Raw genomic sequence first — 15,646 nt, forward strand, 5'->3', positions numbered from 1 at the left:
ATTGAAATTGATATCTTTTATTTATTTATATATATATATATATATTATTATTTTTTTTCCATTTTAATATTATAAACTACTTTATATACTTTATATGATTCTTCCAAATAATTCCGCCCAAGTGCGTGTCGAAGTCAAATGGAACAATAGAGAATGTGCTTTAATCTCTGTGTAAATCAAGCTGTTCAGTAAAGGCCTCCTAGCTTTTGTTTATAGAACATTACACAGCAGACAGGTCAGAAACTTTTAAAGCTAATCAATGTCCAAATTATTTAATATCTTCTGGAGCAGTCTTCAATCAATGATGCACAAATGAACATTACAGATATAAACCAACTGTCTCTCTAAACTAAAAGGACTTACAAGACAAGCATTCATTTTTCTACAGTTCTGACAAAGTAGAATATGTTGACAGGAAAGCTATTAGTTGTTGGTTAATCAGGTCCAATTGACAGGCTTTGTTTATTTAAATTCCTTACTGACAAACCACAGACGCATACAGGCTAATTGTTAAAAAAGAGAGTAATTGGCAATGCTGTTTTCATCTACTCTTCTATCCAATTATTTATCCATTAATTTATCAAACCTTATGTTATTTCAAGAAGCAAACCTGGGAATTATAAATTAGAAATGGGAAACTCTCCAACTTAACTTTGTTCCAATTAACCTTTGTGGAACAGTTTAATCAGAAATTAAACAGTTATAAAAGGAATAACTTGGTGTTTTCCTCAGTATCCTGCAGCTTTAGTTGTGTAATATTATTGCAGCCTTCTCCAGATGGTTGACCCAAGTTTTAGTCATGTTAACAGCGGTTGTTTTTCTGCAGCATCAGAGCTGCCCAAGGTTTCACTTCGAGATTCTTGTTTTTTTTGTCGGGCACACCTTTATCTCTGTAGGATTACCACTGGTAATATGATCCCACAGAGGAAAAAAAAAAACAATAAAAAAGCAATCTCACTTGTGTACAGGCAACGCCTGTTTTGATAATGTTGCTAAGCCATTAAAAATACATAAAACAAGAATCTGGGTTTCAAACAAAGGTTTCTTCTTGTCTTGTTAACCTAAGATAGCAGTTAAATAACTACCTGGCAGCAAATCGCAATTCTATAACTGTAACATGTTATAGATTAAAAAATATAAAGATTTATTGGATTGTGTTGACCATTTTGTATTTATTGGATCATAAAATATTGAGGTTCTAGTCTGATTTTATTTACATGATAAACCCAATAAAAATGTAAATATGATTATTTAAACATGTAAATTTATTCTAAATAAATGTATTTTTGATGGAAATAATTTGAACCTATAGATTTTGCTCCTTTAAGCTGACACAATTGTGATGGAATCAAGCGTGCGTTAATTACTTAAGACTTTTCACTATCTGCTGTTAAGCAGTTTGCCACAGATTGTTAAAAGGTATCTCTGATGAAGGTCTGACATCATCTCTAACACTTAGAAATGACATCTTCTTGTTTCTTTTACCCTTTTCGCAGCTTTGCTGCGCTTTCCAAGATGATCGACACCTCTATATGGTGATGGAGTTCATGCCTGGAGGAGACTTGGTCACGCTGACTATAAACTACGACATCCCGGAGAAGTGGGCCCGCTTCTATACGGCCGAGGTGGTGCTGGCGCTGGATGCTATCCACTCCATGGGCTTCATTCACCGCGATGTGAAACCGGACAACATGCTGCTGGACCAGCAGGGACATCTCAAACTAGCCGACTTTGGCACATGCATGAGGATGGACTCGGTGGGCTTATTTGACAGTTGTTGTGGTTTATATGTTGAAGCGATTAGAGATTTCTAGTTTTTTATGTAATAACTACATTTTAGACATTTCTTAAAGAAAAATGGACATAGTTTCTTTGTCAGAGATTTTTTTTTTTCATTTAAAGCTCTATTGCACCACCAGGTGTTCAAATGGCTGAAGTGGCGACCAGCGCTTCACTCATCAGGTTGTTTTCAAAAGGCTCAGTAGTTGTTGTGCTGAGCTACCAACCAAAATGCTGCTGTGGTTCTGCCTCTAGTCACAAAACAGGAAGTGTTTTTCAGCTTTTTTTTTATTCTTTTTTTTAAACATTGCTTTTTTTTTTTTTTTAATAGCAGGTTACACACATTCATGACTCGGGAATATCCTTTACTCTTTTAAAACTCTAGAATAACAACAAAGCTTGTTTTATTTGCATAATAAATGTTATACAATGCCTTTTAAAATGGAAGTTAGAAAGTGTTTTACTAAATTACTTAAGAAGAGAAACATTTTAAATCAGGACTATAAGAAAATACCTAAATACCTGAAGCAGGTAATAAATCGCAAAAAATATATTGAAAAATGACTAAATAAATAAAGCTTATCTCAAATTAAGAAAACAAAACATTTCACTGGTGCAGTATGACTCAAAGTTGGAGCTCAGAGAAAAAAATATTGATGTGAAAAAAGAAATATAAAAATCCTCTTTATGCCACATTCAAGAAAGTATGTGAAATATTAGAAAATGGTTTGATTTAGTTACCATTAAATAGATCATTGTTAGACTGATTTTAATCAATTGTATAGACGTTTTTTTTTTCCTTGCAACCAAGTGATAATGAAAGAATAATCAGAATCAGAATTACGATCACCAATCACATGTTCATGCTTAAAAAATCAGTAGCTTTTAAGTTATTTAAATACATTCCAAAAAAGGTAAAAAACAATCCACTGGACTTTGTTTGCAAGTTTCTAAGTGTCTAAATCTGGCTAAAAAGCTGGCTAAAACTTCAAGGTGTGACAGGGTTGAGTTTGTGTAGACATTCTGACACTGATCATTTTAAAATGCATTAATGGTTGCCCCTCGCCTAAACTCTGTCTAAACCTTCACTCATTGTTTTCTCTGTTATATTGTGTGTTTTCCTGTCTACAGACTGGTATGGTGCACTGTGAGACAGCTGTAGGTACACCAGACTACATCTCCCCCGAAGTGCTGCAGTCTCAGGGCAGTGATGGTATCTATGGTCGGGAATGTGACTGGTGGTCTGTTGGAGTTTTTCTATATGAATTGTTAGTTGGTAAGTTACATTTAAAAGCAGATTTTCTTTTTTAATATATCGCTCCTCCTCCAGAGGTTTTAAACTCTCATCTCTGTTGTAGGTGAAACTCCATTCTATGCTGAGTCTCTCATTGGAACCTATGGGAAGATCATGAACCACCATAACTCTCTCGTCTTTCCGGACGATGCAGAGATGTCCCAGGATGCTAAAGATCTCATCTGTGCCTTTCTCACTGACAGGTTTGCACATCAATCCTTTTTTTAAATGAGAATTAAATTAATGTTCAACTTTCTGAAGGGTGTGTCAAAAGAAATCCTGTGTTTTATATGACCAGCAAGCATAGTTTGCTACGGTGGTGAAGATTTCAGTGTTCTCTTCACTCAGCGCATTTTAGAAAGAAGTTAAAAGTAACATGGCAAAATCGTTCTTCCTACTAAACATTGATAAAGCTTTGTACTAATATGCAGTATGATGTTGGCAAGATCTTCACGCTTAATATGATTTGTGTCTGAACATACAATGATTAGCAGAAGTCTTTTTTTTTTAGATTTTATGCTTTCTGAATTGCCAAACTGACTGTAACTGTTGACTCCAAAGTGTCTGAGAATGTTAGGGTTTATATTTCTCTGCGTTACCCAATCATTAACGACAATCTCTCTGGAACTTGTTGCAAGAAAACATCAGACTAATATTTTTTAAATCTAGAAAACAGTTAATGCATTGGCCAAAACAAAGGTGGGAGAGGTGGTCTAGTGGTTAGGGCATTGCGCTTCGAATCCAAAGCCCCCCTCCCACAGACTGCCACTCTGGGTCCCTGAGCAAGACCCTTAACCCCAAACTGGGCGCCTCAAAATTGCAGCTCACTGCTACCCAAGGGGAAAGGTCAAATGCAGAGGGGAATTTCTCCAGTGTGAGATTAATACATTTCAGTTATTATCAATTTCTATTAACTAAAAAAGAAGAAAAACATAATCTAAAGTTTGCCTAGAATATTATCTAAGAAATCCTTTTTTTCTGATTACTGTAGTAAACTGCACTGGGTTCTATATCTGATATTATCTATCCTAACTTTAGATCACAGAAAACGATAAACATTTTCCCTGTGCTCATTTTTTTTATGGAATACTAGTAAACATATTTTGTTTTCATTCTATTAAATATTTAACATGCATGCATGACTGTTTAGTTTGTTACAAATTTCCCAAATTGCAAACCGTGTTGATTAGTCAGACAATATGTTGCAAAAAGTAACCACACCTGAATTTAGCTTCTATGTGAGCACTCCAGATTAAATGAAATTAATATTATGAGTCTTAGGTTAGATATGCTTTGGTTTGGCTGCAATTATTAGGAATTATCATGTAGATGGTTGATTGTTAAGTACATTGTAAAAGTATTTAGACTTAAACTGTCCCACATTTTTCCCTGTTATACCCTCAAACTTAAATGTCTGATTAAACAAGAGAAGGTAATGCATGCTGAAAAAAAAGACCACAGATGGTTTAAAAGGTGATCAACTAATGAAAATAGAATTTAAAAAGTGTGGCCAGAAGTTTTATTGAGCCACTATAATGCGATGCCTCTAAATGAATTATAGTCATATGGGTTAAATTCAGTAGTCCCAGTTTCCTCATTTGGTGAATAAACAGTGACCTAAAGTTCTTATATAAAGTTATATTAAAAAATAAAAACCATGTTGTCATTGCTGTTTACCTAGAGCATAACTCAACAAGAGATGTTTCCTTGAGAGAAAAAAAATATGTTTTGAATCTAAATATTATGATTATTAGTAATAATAATGATAAAAAAACTAGGGCTGCAACTAACAATTATTTTGCAAATCGATTGTTGATGATAATTTTTTTTAGAGTAATCAGATAGCCAAAGGTTCCTTAAAGAACTCTTTTTGCGGATTTAAACCAGTTTACACTGAAACTTTTACACTTGAGTCCTAGATGGAGCAAATTGACAAAAGATAAAGTGTTTTTGTTTTTTATCTGAAATGCAAAATGTTTACATATTTTTTTACAGTTTTGGTATAAATACTCTCTCACGCTATCAGCTAAAGGCATATTTTAGAGTCTTTACTCAGTTAACAATTAATCGATTACTAGATTAATTGATGATTATTTCAATAATTGTTTAATAACAATTAATCCGATTAATTGTTTCAGCCCTATAATACATTTGAACAGAGGTCATACATTAATGTCTCTTTATTTGAGCAGGGTTGGCTATAATCCCCCAAGGAGAGTTAAACTTAAGTCTTTTTGCCAAAAACAGCTGAATCAGTATAAAGGCCTCCTCTGTAATATTAGTATTTAAAGTATTAGTTCAATGAATGGATAAAGGAGTAGTGGTCCTGCTTTGTGGCCCTTTTTAGTGGAAAAGACCACTTCCTGTTTACATTACCGGCCCCTCCCCAGAGAAACTTCAAACTTCTCTACAGAGCCGCCTTTCATTTTTCCCTGCTCATTCAGTTTATTTACCTTCTTACTCACTATTCTCTCACCATAGACAGAATCAGACATGTGGCTGAGGCAGCCTCAAAAACACTCACACTAATCACTGCATGCATTTAACCCACATACTGTCATTGTCTTCAATCTTGCTGTTTCACTCCTCCCACAGTCTCTGTTTGAGTTATTTCTTTTTTCCTTTCTGTATTTTTTAATTGATATAGCAATGTGTAACATTTTCTACCTCATCTGTGCCAATTTCCATGTCTCCATTTTTCCCTCTCCATCCATAAGTTGTCCCTGTGTGCTTTCAAACCTGGCTCGGTTGCATGTTGCTGTTTCTTTTGAAGCAGGCATCAGAAAACTCTATTTTCTTCTTTCTTCTTCCCCACCACCTCTCTCTGTCGCTTCTTGATATTGGAATGTCCCCCACGTGGCAAACCCAAACTGCCGCACCCCTCTGCAGCCAAGCACCCAGAGGTGGTGGAAGTAGGGGGAGACATTGGGGGAATGGTGGATGAAGTAAAGTCTTGGGTTACTGACAGTGACTGTATTGCTTTAGTTCTGGCTGAACACAAACTGTTCTCTGCACTGGCTCCATTCTGGTCAGTTTGGTCAAAGTAGTCAGTGCGATGGACCCTGTGTTTTGGGATGACATGATGGTGATGGTGGGTGGGGTTGAGGGGCGTTTTGCAGGGTCACTAAGGCGACTGGCTTCTCAGTAACTCTCTGCCTCCTCCTTGTTGCTGTGCGCAGGAACAATCGACTGGGCCGCACCGGAGTGGATGAAATCAAACGTCACCCATTCTTTAAGAATGAGCAGTGGAACTTTGACAACATCCGTGATAGTAAGTGATCCTTTGAGCCTGTGCAGGTGACGTTTTTTTCTCTTATTTTTCTTTTCCAATCTCTGGTCATCTGAAACTAAACTCTTGTTACCATTTCTGCCTTATCACAGCTCATTCCATTCCCTTTCCAGATCTGCTCTGCTTTAGCCTGTTATTTCAGTTTATTTCCAGCTCCTGCACCACTAAGCCCCACTTGTGGCACACATGCTCTCCATATGTACATCTCAAATTTGAGATCACAACATGGAATGCTTTGTGGAGGAGGAAATCATGTTTTTACTCAAATCCTTCTGGAAATCCAACATTATGTTCAAATAATACATTAAAGAGAATTGGCAAGCTATTTTCAAAACAAGCAGCAGTGAGTTTCTATTGTTCGATTGCTGTGAGGTAAAGCCAACTCCTTATCTTTACATTATTGTTGTTGTACAATGTGTTATATGCAATTAAATTGTGCAATAGGGAAATGTTTTATAAAAGTCTACTAATTTATGTAAAACAATAAACTGCATTGAGTACCGGTAAAACACCTGTAAAATATCAGCAGTTAGCATTATTTAGGAAAATTGCAGTGAGGGGCAACAGCCAAGGAGTTTTAATGGGGCCTTGTTTTTTGAGTCAAAGTCATCATGACAACTCAAAAAGGAAGTAATTTTTTTCTTCTCCAAATGATCCAAAAACCTCAGGTTTTAAAATTAAGACCACATCCTAGACATAGGCTGGCTGAGATCAGGGACTTCCACTGCTGGTCAAGTGAACAAGAGGTATATTTTTATTTAATTAAAACTACAACATTTTACTGTTATTTTGATTTCTGATTAAAAAAACAAATCTTCAAAAAAGTATTAGAATAAGACCCTGAAGCATTGATATGAATGTATCAAACTTGTAGGTCTATGTCATTGCTCTATTTAGAGTAACTGGTATCAAAATTACATATTTCTCAGTTAATTACTTTTCCTTCATGTGTGGTAAGTAGCCTGCAGTCGTTTACTTAACAGGCACACCTCATTATTTTGGGTTTTAATGCAGCTTTACCATAAGAGTCAGCTGACAGGCAGTGTGCAGCAAAGGGTAGGGTAAGGAAAACACTCGTTTAAAATTTTTTTTAAAAGGTATGATGAAAAAAAAAATCCAAATTGAACTACTGGTAACCCTCCCATTTGTACTCATCCCATGCTGTCATTGCTTTTTTGAACACTGGTTTACATGTTTTGTTTTGGTCTTAATATTCATAACATTTTTCTTCTGCAAGGAAGTGTATTATTGTTTTTATGTTAATTCTGTTATCAAAGGCTATAATTTTGCTCTACCTTTCACCTTATGATCCTTATTTTTTTTGACATAGGTAGCATATTTTTTTGCCTCAAATGTATTTGGATTATTTTATGTTGGACAAATGTAATTTAATGTAGTATGTAGGTATGACATTAAGGATGAAAGTTCTGTTTTTGATAGCTTTAAACAGGTCAGTAAGACTAAGTGAGATTCTTGGTAGTTTGCTTTGTTTTGTAAAAAAAAATGAAATATTCGTAACAGAAAGCTCTTTGTACATGTTAAATATGTGAGGTTATGTGAGTGGGGGGAAGGAAAATTAGAAATTCTATATTAGGATTATGAAGAGCACCTTTGTGTCTGTGGGTGATTACATTCATACTCTTTTCCTTTCGCCTCTCCATTCCTCCCCTGCACCTGGCTCTGATTATATAGACAGACTCAAGTTCTGATCAGAGTCGTGCAGTCTGGAACATGAAACCACTTCTGTGCCGCTGCCTAGCTGCAGATGCATGTCTTGCTGCAAACACTAACACATGCTCACACACACACACACACACAGGTTTGAACGGGAGGGTAATAATCTGTGCTAATTGTGACCCGCGCTCTGCGTTCACACTTTATCTTGTACCAGCTGTTTTCTTGTTTACTGCAATAAATGGATGCATGAGTGCAATGAAAGGATGAAACGTGCGGCGGACACAGGGGCTGTGAAAGGCGCATCCTCCGTAGCAGAGGGCAGGGCCCATCATGTGGCCTCGTGTAATGAGAGGGGCGCCCCGTTTCCATAGGCTTCAACTCTCTCTTTCACTCTCACTGTGGTCTCCGCTGCCTGTCATTAGGCTCCCGCTATCAGAGAGCATTCTGGGAAGGCCTGCCACAAGGCCATCTATGTCTCTTTTTGTGAAACCACATTTTTAACTCCAGTTTTCAGTTTCTTGTTTCATATCGCCTCCTGCATTGAATTCATTCCTGTGTATATGTTCTGCCATCTTTGAGTCCCATTCATCATGCTCATGGACAAGTCTCAACATAACAGCACTGAGCTCCTTGCATAGAGCCAAAGTTACACTGGTCTGCAGCCGACTGCTGTTTTTTTTTTAATTGGAATCTTTATATAGACTAAAGGAGCAGTTTCAGTTTTATCTGATTGGCTCCCGTATGGATTTGTGTCTGCATGCAGTGTTCTAAAGAATGTTTGCTCTTGTGAAAGGAGAGCAGAGGGTGCTGTATTTTCTTTCAGCTGCCGTGGTCAGATTTTGTTTGGGGAAGGTAGCTGTGTGTGTTGGGGGGTGGGGGGGTTGGTCAAAGCAGGCACTGTGTGCAGAAAAGGAGTGGTGTCAAGCTCACGCCAACTTCTAGAGAAAGTACTGCTCCTACTGGCCTTGCCAAGGTTGGCGCAGGGTTGGTTTAAAAGGGTGAAAAAAATATTCAGTGCTAAAGACTTTTTAAAGAAGGGTGTTTAAATATCCAGTGCCCCCTGGAACATCTTTACATTTTGTCAAGTTCAGTGCAATATTCTGGAATTTTGTTACACAACACAACTAATTTAGAGGCAGAATGTATTTTTTTTTATGCATTTTCCCCCCTCCCCTCTTTTATTTTTTACAAATGAAACTCTAAAACCTGTGCTGTGCATTTGTATTCAGGCAGCTTACATCAATTCTCCTAAGTATCATCATTAAAATCAATTGTCTTTGGAAGTCACCTTGTTGGTGTCCAACTTAAACCTGGTATTATCTGTGATGACCAGCATCATGGATTTTTTTTTTTTATGTTTGTAAGGCACAAAGTAGACATGAAAGAAGAACATTCAGCATTATCCTGAACTTAAAATCCCCTCTGTAAAACACAGAGTTGTCAGCATAATGCTGTGGGGATGCTTTGTTTGACAGGGACAGGGAATATGGTAGGAGTTGAGAGGGAGGTTGATGGAGTTAAAAACTAACAGGAGGCTGTAATGCGGGAAAAGGTGGATCCATAAAACACTGACTCTGGAAGACTGAATATCAATGCACTCCACACTTTTTAGATTTTTTCTAAGAAAAAATATTGTTCCATTTAAATGCACTATGTTTTGCTGGTCTATAGCACATCAACAAATAGAATGCAAAAAGGGTTGAAACATATAAATACTTTTCTTAAACATAGTTAATAACTATTGAGCAACCCAACAGAGCTATACAGTACTAAACAGAATCTTTATTCCTGCTCTAACCCTCTTGGTATGCACCTCCTCCTCGCCCCATGTGTCTCAACGACTCGCCCTCTGTTTCTGTATTCCAGCTGTGGCCCCAGTGGTTCCAGAGCTGCACAGCGACATAGACACCAGTAACTTTGATGATATAGCAGTGGACAAGGGAGCTGCTGAGACTTTTCCTACTCCCAGAGCATTTGCAGGGAACCAACTACCATTTATTGGCTTCACTTATTTCAAGGATGATCAGTAAGTTTTTTTTTAATCGTATGGAGTTTTTAATGTTGCTTTATATGTATAAATGGTCGATTAATTTTGTGGTTGATTTATTTTAATGTTCTTCCATTAGAATAAACATAGCATTATGCTTAAAGCTGAAGGTAAAAAAAAAAAAACTGCTTAAAGCTAACTCTACAGCAGCCAGACACTGTATCCCTGTTTTAGACTTATACTGCCGCCTTGTTCTGACAGCCTCTTTAAACGCCCTTTTCACTTCTGATTTACTGTATCATAATTTCCGTCATGTAAGCTTAGCCTAAAATTAAAGAGAAAAAAACGGGTTTGTTTAATTTATGTCACTAAATCATACAAGCTTATCGCCTGAAAACTGATAAATGTGTCGCTATTTGTGTTTAAACCAATTATGCCCAAATGGCCAATGCAGTAATTCTGCATTTTTATTTCAGCATTCCCTTACTTATAGATAAATGTAAGGTTGATTGTAGGCCTTGAATAATTGGAAACATTTTTAATGAGAAAAATCAAAACTGGGGATAGGGCTGGGCAATCACTTGCATTTGCAATATAATCTGAATTTTAAAAATTTTATTTTCATATTGCAAAGGTAGTAACTTTTAGTCACATTGCATTTAACAAGAGTAAGACACTAAATTTCTTACTCAAGCATTTTGGGCGGCAGTAAAACGCTTAAATTTGGTTTGTCCCCACACAAAAAGCTAGAGAGATGCAAGTAGAAGTTAGCACTTTTTCACACAAAGGTTGCAGTAAAATACTGCATCAACAGAGTCTGGAAAAGCTTCTATTGAAAATAAAAATCAAAATAGAATTGCAATTGCAATATTGGGTAAAAATTATTTTAATTTTGAGTTTTGCTAAAATTGTTCAGCCCTAGCTGGGGATACAAGTATGATTTTGAGCTCTAAATCAATTAATCTCACACATACAGTCTCAAGTACATCCCCATGAATCATCAAATCTAGTTGTTTCTATGACATATTGACATTGATATTGTGGTGTCAATCAATATTGAGACCACGATATTCACATCCATATTGGACCCCTGTCTCTGACTCCATCAAAGGCAGCTAGAAACTTGGGTATCATGAGTGATGACCAGCAGGCCTTTAAAGATCATGTTACTGTTCCTCGATCTTATCGCTTCACACTGCTAACGTAAGAACGATCCAGCATTACCTAACCCAACATGCTCCCCGGCTCCCGGTGCAGTCTATGCTTATCTCCCACCTCCCTATTGTAAAGCATTCCTGACTCCTGACAGTAATTGAAAAAGAGAAGCAGTTTCATCTAGGGTTGTCACGATACTAAACTTTTCAACTCGATACCGATACTAAGGAAAATATTCGATACTCGAAACCATTTTCGATACTACGAGGATAAAAACAAAGCGTCCAAAATTCTACTGAAATATTTTCATTAATAAATAAAATACAATAAATAAATACAATAAAGGTTGTATGTTGTGCACAATATTAAGCAAGCTTGATAAAAAAAACTTTAAAAAAAATCTAAATTAAGTGTTCCTTCCTTGGCTATGCTTTGCACACATAACAATGACACTAGCCAAACCGGTTAAGAAACAAAAATAATTCTCAGCAGCTGCACCTCTTACAAAAAAAAAAGCCTGAAAATTAAAAAGTGCACAGAATTATTTAATCACACAAGTGTTCTGAAAGTGCATTGTCCTCTACTCTGCACTTTAGAAGAATGACTGCTTGGGTGCCACTGGTGGTGGCACTGTATCGATACTTTTAAAAATGAGTATTGTATCCAAATACAACATTTCAGTATCGATACTTTTTTGAGTATCGATACTTTTGACAACCCCAGTTTCATCACTGTTTTCAGTCTTTCATGGTGTCCAAAGGGTCATGAAATATATGTTATAGGATATTGATGAATATAGGTTATCATCCATTATGCAAATATTAACATTGGATATTGGTATTGGACCAGATTGGTGCATCCCTAAAAAACATTTAAAATCTTGAATACTTTACCTTTTATTTTTCCTATTAAAATAAATTACAATGTAATGAATTAAAAAATCCAACATTAAGTTTAACAGAATATTTTGAATATATTTATTTGTTTTCATTAGTGTAACACTAGGATCTGCAGCCCGGGAGCTACAGTTGCCCTTTGGACCCTCTAAAATGGCTCCTAACAGTGGCTAAAAAATTATGATAACAAAATCCAGTTTTAGAGGAGTGTTTGTTTTGTTTGTTTTTAAAGAAAAAAGGACAATAAAATTAGCATCCAAACATTTCTATATCTGTTTTTCTTTTCATTGCCTTGGAAATTGTTTAATTGGTCTTTAATAAGAAAACATCCTTTAGAAGTATATGCATTTTTCTTCTTAATTAAATGTTTCATGTATTTCCTTACTTTAAAACATAAAAAATGATGACTGAACAGTTTCCTATATGGTTGAACGATTTTGCCAAAAAACAAAATTGTGTTTATTTTTTAACCAATATTTGAAACCCTATTTTATTCCAGTTTCCTTTGCACTAACCACAAGCGTATAGATGTTTTGTTAAATGGTATCAGTTTTATCGTGACCTTGAAAGCTTGCTCATCCACAATCAATTTTTACAAGACTATACTGTAACCTTTGTGTGACAAAGTATGTCTACGGTATTTGCATGCATTGGTCTCTTTTATTTTTTTTATTTTTTTTTTTTCTTTTGCTGGCAGCAACTCTCTTTTCCCATTTTAAGTGCATTACTGCCACTTAATAGGCCACAGTGTCAAACTTGCTGTATTTATCTTGTTAAATACAGCACGTGGCCAAAATTGAGAGTCTCTGCGAGTTAAAAATTACGGTCTGTAAATTGAAGTTATATTGTAAATGCAATTAATTACCAAGCCCAAATTTCCTATAGAGACTTTACAAAAATACAATTTACTTTACAGTTTGTGTGTTTTTTTTTTACATAACCTGAGGTAGATGTGCTCCACAAGAAGCACAGTTATGTTTTGGGAAATTATTATGGGTCTGGCTTGTTTTGCAATATTTGTAGCTGTTGTGACAAGTTGGTGAAGGTAAATCCAGCTGTTTAGAGCTGTAAATTAGACTGCTGCTCCTTCTCTGTTAGGTTGGAGAGGGAGGATGGAGCAGACAAAGAGAGCCCTTTCACTTTTTTTTTTTTTTCTCGGTTTTGTTCTCTTACACTTTGAGATGTTTCTGTAAAGTGCAGCATAAATACTACATATCATCATTATCGTTAGATAATTATCGTCATTATTACCTCCATCCTGTTTTAGAACTTCATTATTCTTTTACAGCCACACTCAAACGGCCAGTAGCATAAGCAAATTACTTATTTCAATAAGACCAAATCAAACCTCTTTGGCTAATTTTGCCAGTTGTAGATCACCTGAAACATACCCACTTACTGAACACGCTTTTTTGTGGATGTTTTTCCCACACAATTTATTAAAGATGAGGCCTGTAATCTGTAATATTGCTGATCTTTGAACCTCATATAATTCCTGAACTTTGGAATTGTCTGATATTTTTCATTTAAAGCTCTTCTCTGCCCTTAGGCTACTGAGCGAAACAGGCAACAGGTCTGAGGAGGATTCAGAGAAGTGTAAGGAAGACTCTCAGGATAAAGAAAAGTCTTTGGACCAAAGGAAAGAGGTGTGTGTCTGTGAGCAAGCTCTTAAACCTATTTGATAGGATGCACAGAAGACATTTTTTCTTTCTTTTCCCTCTGAACAGCTGCTGGAAAAGGTTAACAAGCTGGAGGAGCAGCTTGATCATGAGATGCAGGCCAAAGATGAACTGGAGCAGAAGTGCAAGTAGGAGTTGAGACGCAGACATTAAAGTTTACTTTGATGGATTTTAGTACTTCCTGTACAATCCAAAACTATAGTTAGAATTTTTGACATTGAATTATATTTAAGTGGAAAATCTTTCTTGAAAATAAACAAAATTCATTTTTGAATCAATAATTTCATGTATGTGTTTGGAAACCGACAGAATCAGCTACAATGATCAGCTAATATTCTTAGAGATGTTGCAGTTGGTTAATGGAGAAAAACAATCTGATTGGTAATTTTTAGCTTCTTTTTAGTTTTTCTATAAATGATAATCCGGTATTTTGTAGAAGTTAAGGGAATATTTAAAAGATTGAGTCTAAAAAGTGTTTTAATTATGACGAGTGTTGTATAGAAAATATTGTTTAGATTCCTACCTACTCTATAGTGTGACAGGAATTATGTAATGAAACTTCTTTTGGTTCCCAGAAACGCTACCAATCGTTTAGACAAGTTGGTCAAAGAATTGGATAAAGAGGTAAATATGGACTTAAGAATATCTGCATGTGTTTTAACCCAGTTTGGTATAATAAAGTAGACTGAATTAAGGAAGTTTGTTTTCATCCCTGCTTTGTTAGATGAACAGTCGGCAGAAAGTGGAAGCCTCATTGAGGCAGCTGGAGCGAGAGCGAGCTCTGTTGCAGCAGCAGAGTGCAGAGAACCTCCGCAAGGTGGAAATGGAGGCGGACAGGAAGCGCATCCTAGAAAACCAGAGTGAGTATTTAGTAGTCTTTACCTCCCTCTTGGCTTTTTTGATTTTCCAAAACTTTTAATGTTGTTTGTCTTGACTGGCTGTTTAATTACAGTAAACTGCTTGAAGGACCAGCTGGAGGACATGAAGAAGAAGAACCGTGACTCACACATTTTTAATGAGAATAACGTCCAGCTGCAAAAACAAGTGAGGAAGAAGCGTTTTTGTTGTCAGTCATCACAAAGCAATCTGCTTTTCTTGCAGAAATATGAGAACTTGTTGTCAAACTTTGCTTGTTTTTACAATGTGTATTTAGAAGATAAGTTGAATTACAAACAAGCATTTTCATCAAAGTTTATGGAGAGATTTGCTCTGAAATTTTAGAGTAAAAAAGTAAAACTTGCCTTATGCACATGATTGTATGCAACTCGGTATTTAAGCCTTCTAATAACAGAAAATGTTTGTAGAATCATTCTTTATCAATCATAAGAAAGCTTAATAGGCCTTATAGATCTTTATACGTCTCTAATGATTATACAGTTTTTACTACCAATAGTTTTATACTATAAGGTATTCCAGAGTTTTGCATAATGTCCCTGAGGAAGTATTTGTTCAAATTAGATAATGCAGAAACCCTTTTGTCAGGATTACAGCGATTATCTTCATTTTGAAAATCACAAGCTAATGGAAAGATACAGAGCACACTAAATAGATATAACAGCCTATGTTGAAAATCAATTATAAAGTTAATCTTTTCAAGGTCCAGACTGATAAAGTAGATGCAGTTTTATATCTCTAGGCTAAAAGATCCAGCAGGGGAAAGAAGGCAGGGTTTGTGATTTGATTACTGTGTCTAATGGTGGCATACGACAGATAACAGCCCACCTGATGGACATGGAGTACACTGAGGTATAAAAAGAAATCAGGAAATGTTGTCCTGGCCTCATTAATATTCTTTTGACACTGAGGAAATCATGAGCCAAAGCACTATAACTGTACCATTGCTATGCCAAACTTAAATAATGTTAAAGTTTTATTTTTTTTTCCAGAAAG

General features: G+C 35.9%; 1 protein-coding gene across 4 annotated transcripts in view; it reads left to right on the top strand.

Annotated features, from left to right (window-relative positions):
* LOC119779147 (rho-associated protein kinase 2-like) overlaps positions 1 to 15,646 on the top strand; it is a 44,459-nt gene that overhangs the window by 13,391 nt on the left and 15,422 nt on the right. For all 4 annotated transcript variants that reach the window (XR_005280188.1, XM_038278687.1, XM_038278688.1 and 1 more), the window contains exons 5-14: positions 1,497 to 1,757; positions 2,911 to 3,055; positions 3,138 to 3,276; positions 6,253 to 6,344; positions 9,906 to 10,065; positions 13,627 to 13,723; positions 13,805 to 13,884; positions 14,332 to 14,380; positions 14,481 to 14,616; positions 14,709 to 14,800. Coding sequence is in view for 3 of the 4 variants with exons in the window: in XM_038278687.1 (XP_038134615.1) it covers positions 1,497 to 1,757; positions 2,911 to 3,055; positions 3,138 to 3,276; positions 6,253 to 6,344; positions 9,906 to 10,065; positions 13,627 to 13,723; positions 13,805 to 13,884; positions 14,332 to 14,380; positions 14,481 to 14,616; positions 14,709 to 14,800 (1,251 nt within the window). In the remaining variant the exon portion in view is untranslated. The remainder of the gene's footprint in view (positions 1 to 1,496; positions 1,758 to 2,910; positions 3,056 to 3,137; positions 3,277 to 6,252; positions 6,345 to 9,905; positions 10,066 to 13,626; positions 13,724 to 13,804; positions 13,885 to 14,331; positions 14,381 to 14,480; positions 14,617 to 14,708; positions 14,801 to 15,646) is intronic.

This window comes from Cyprinodon tularosa, unplaced genomic scaffold (assembly GCF_016077235.1).
Source record: "Cyprinodon tularosa strain WSP-4 unplaced genomic scaffold, ASM1607723v1 ctg143, whole genome shotgun sequence".
Lineage (NCBI taxonomy): Eukaryota > Metazoa > Chordata > Actinopteri > Cyprinodontiformes > Cyprinodontidae > Cyprinodon > Cyprinodon tularosa.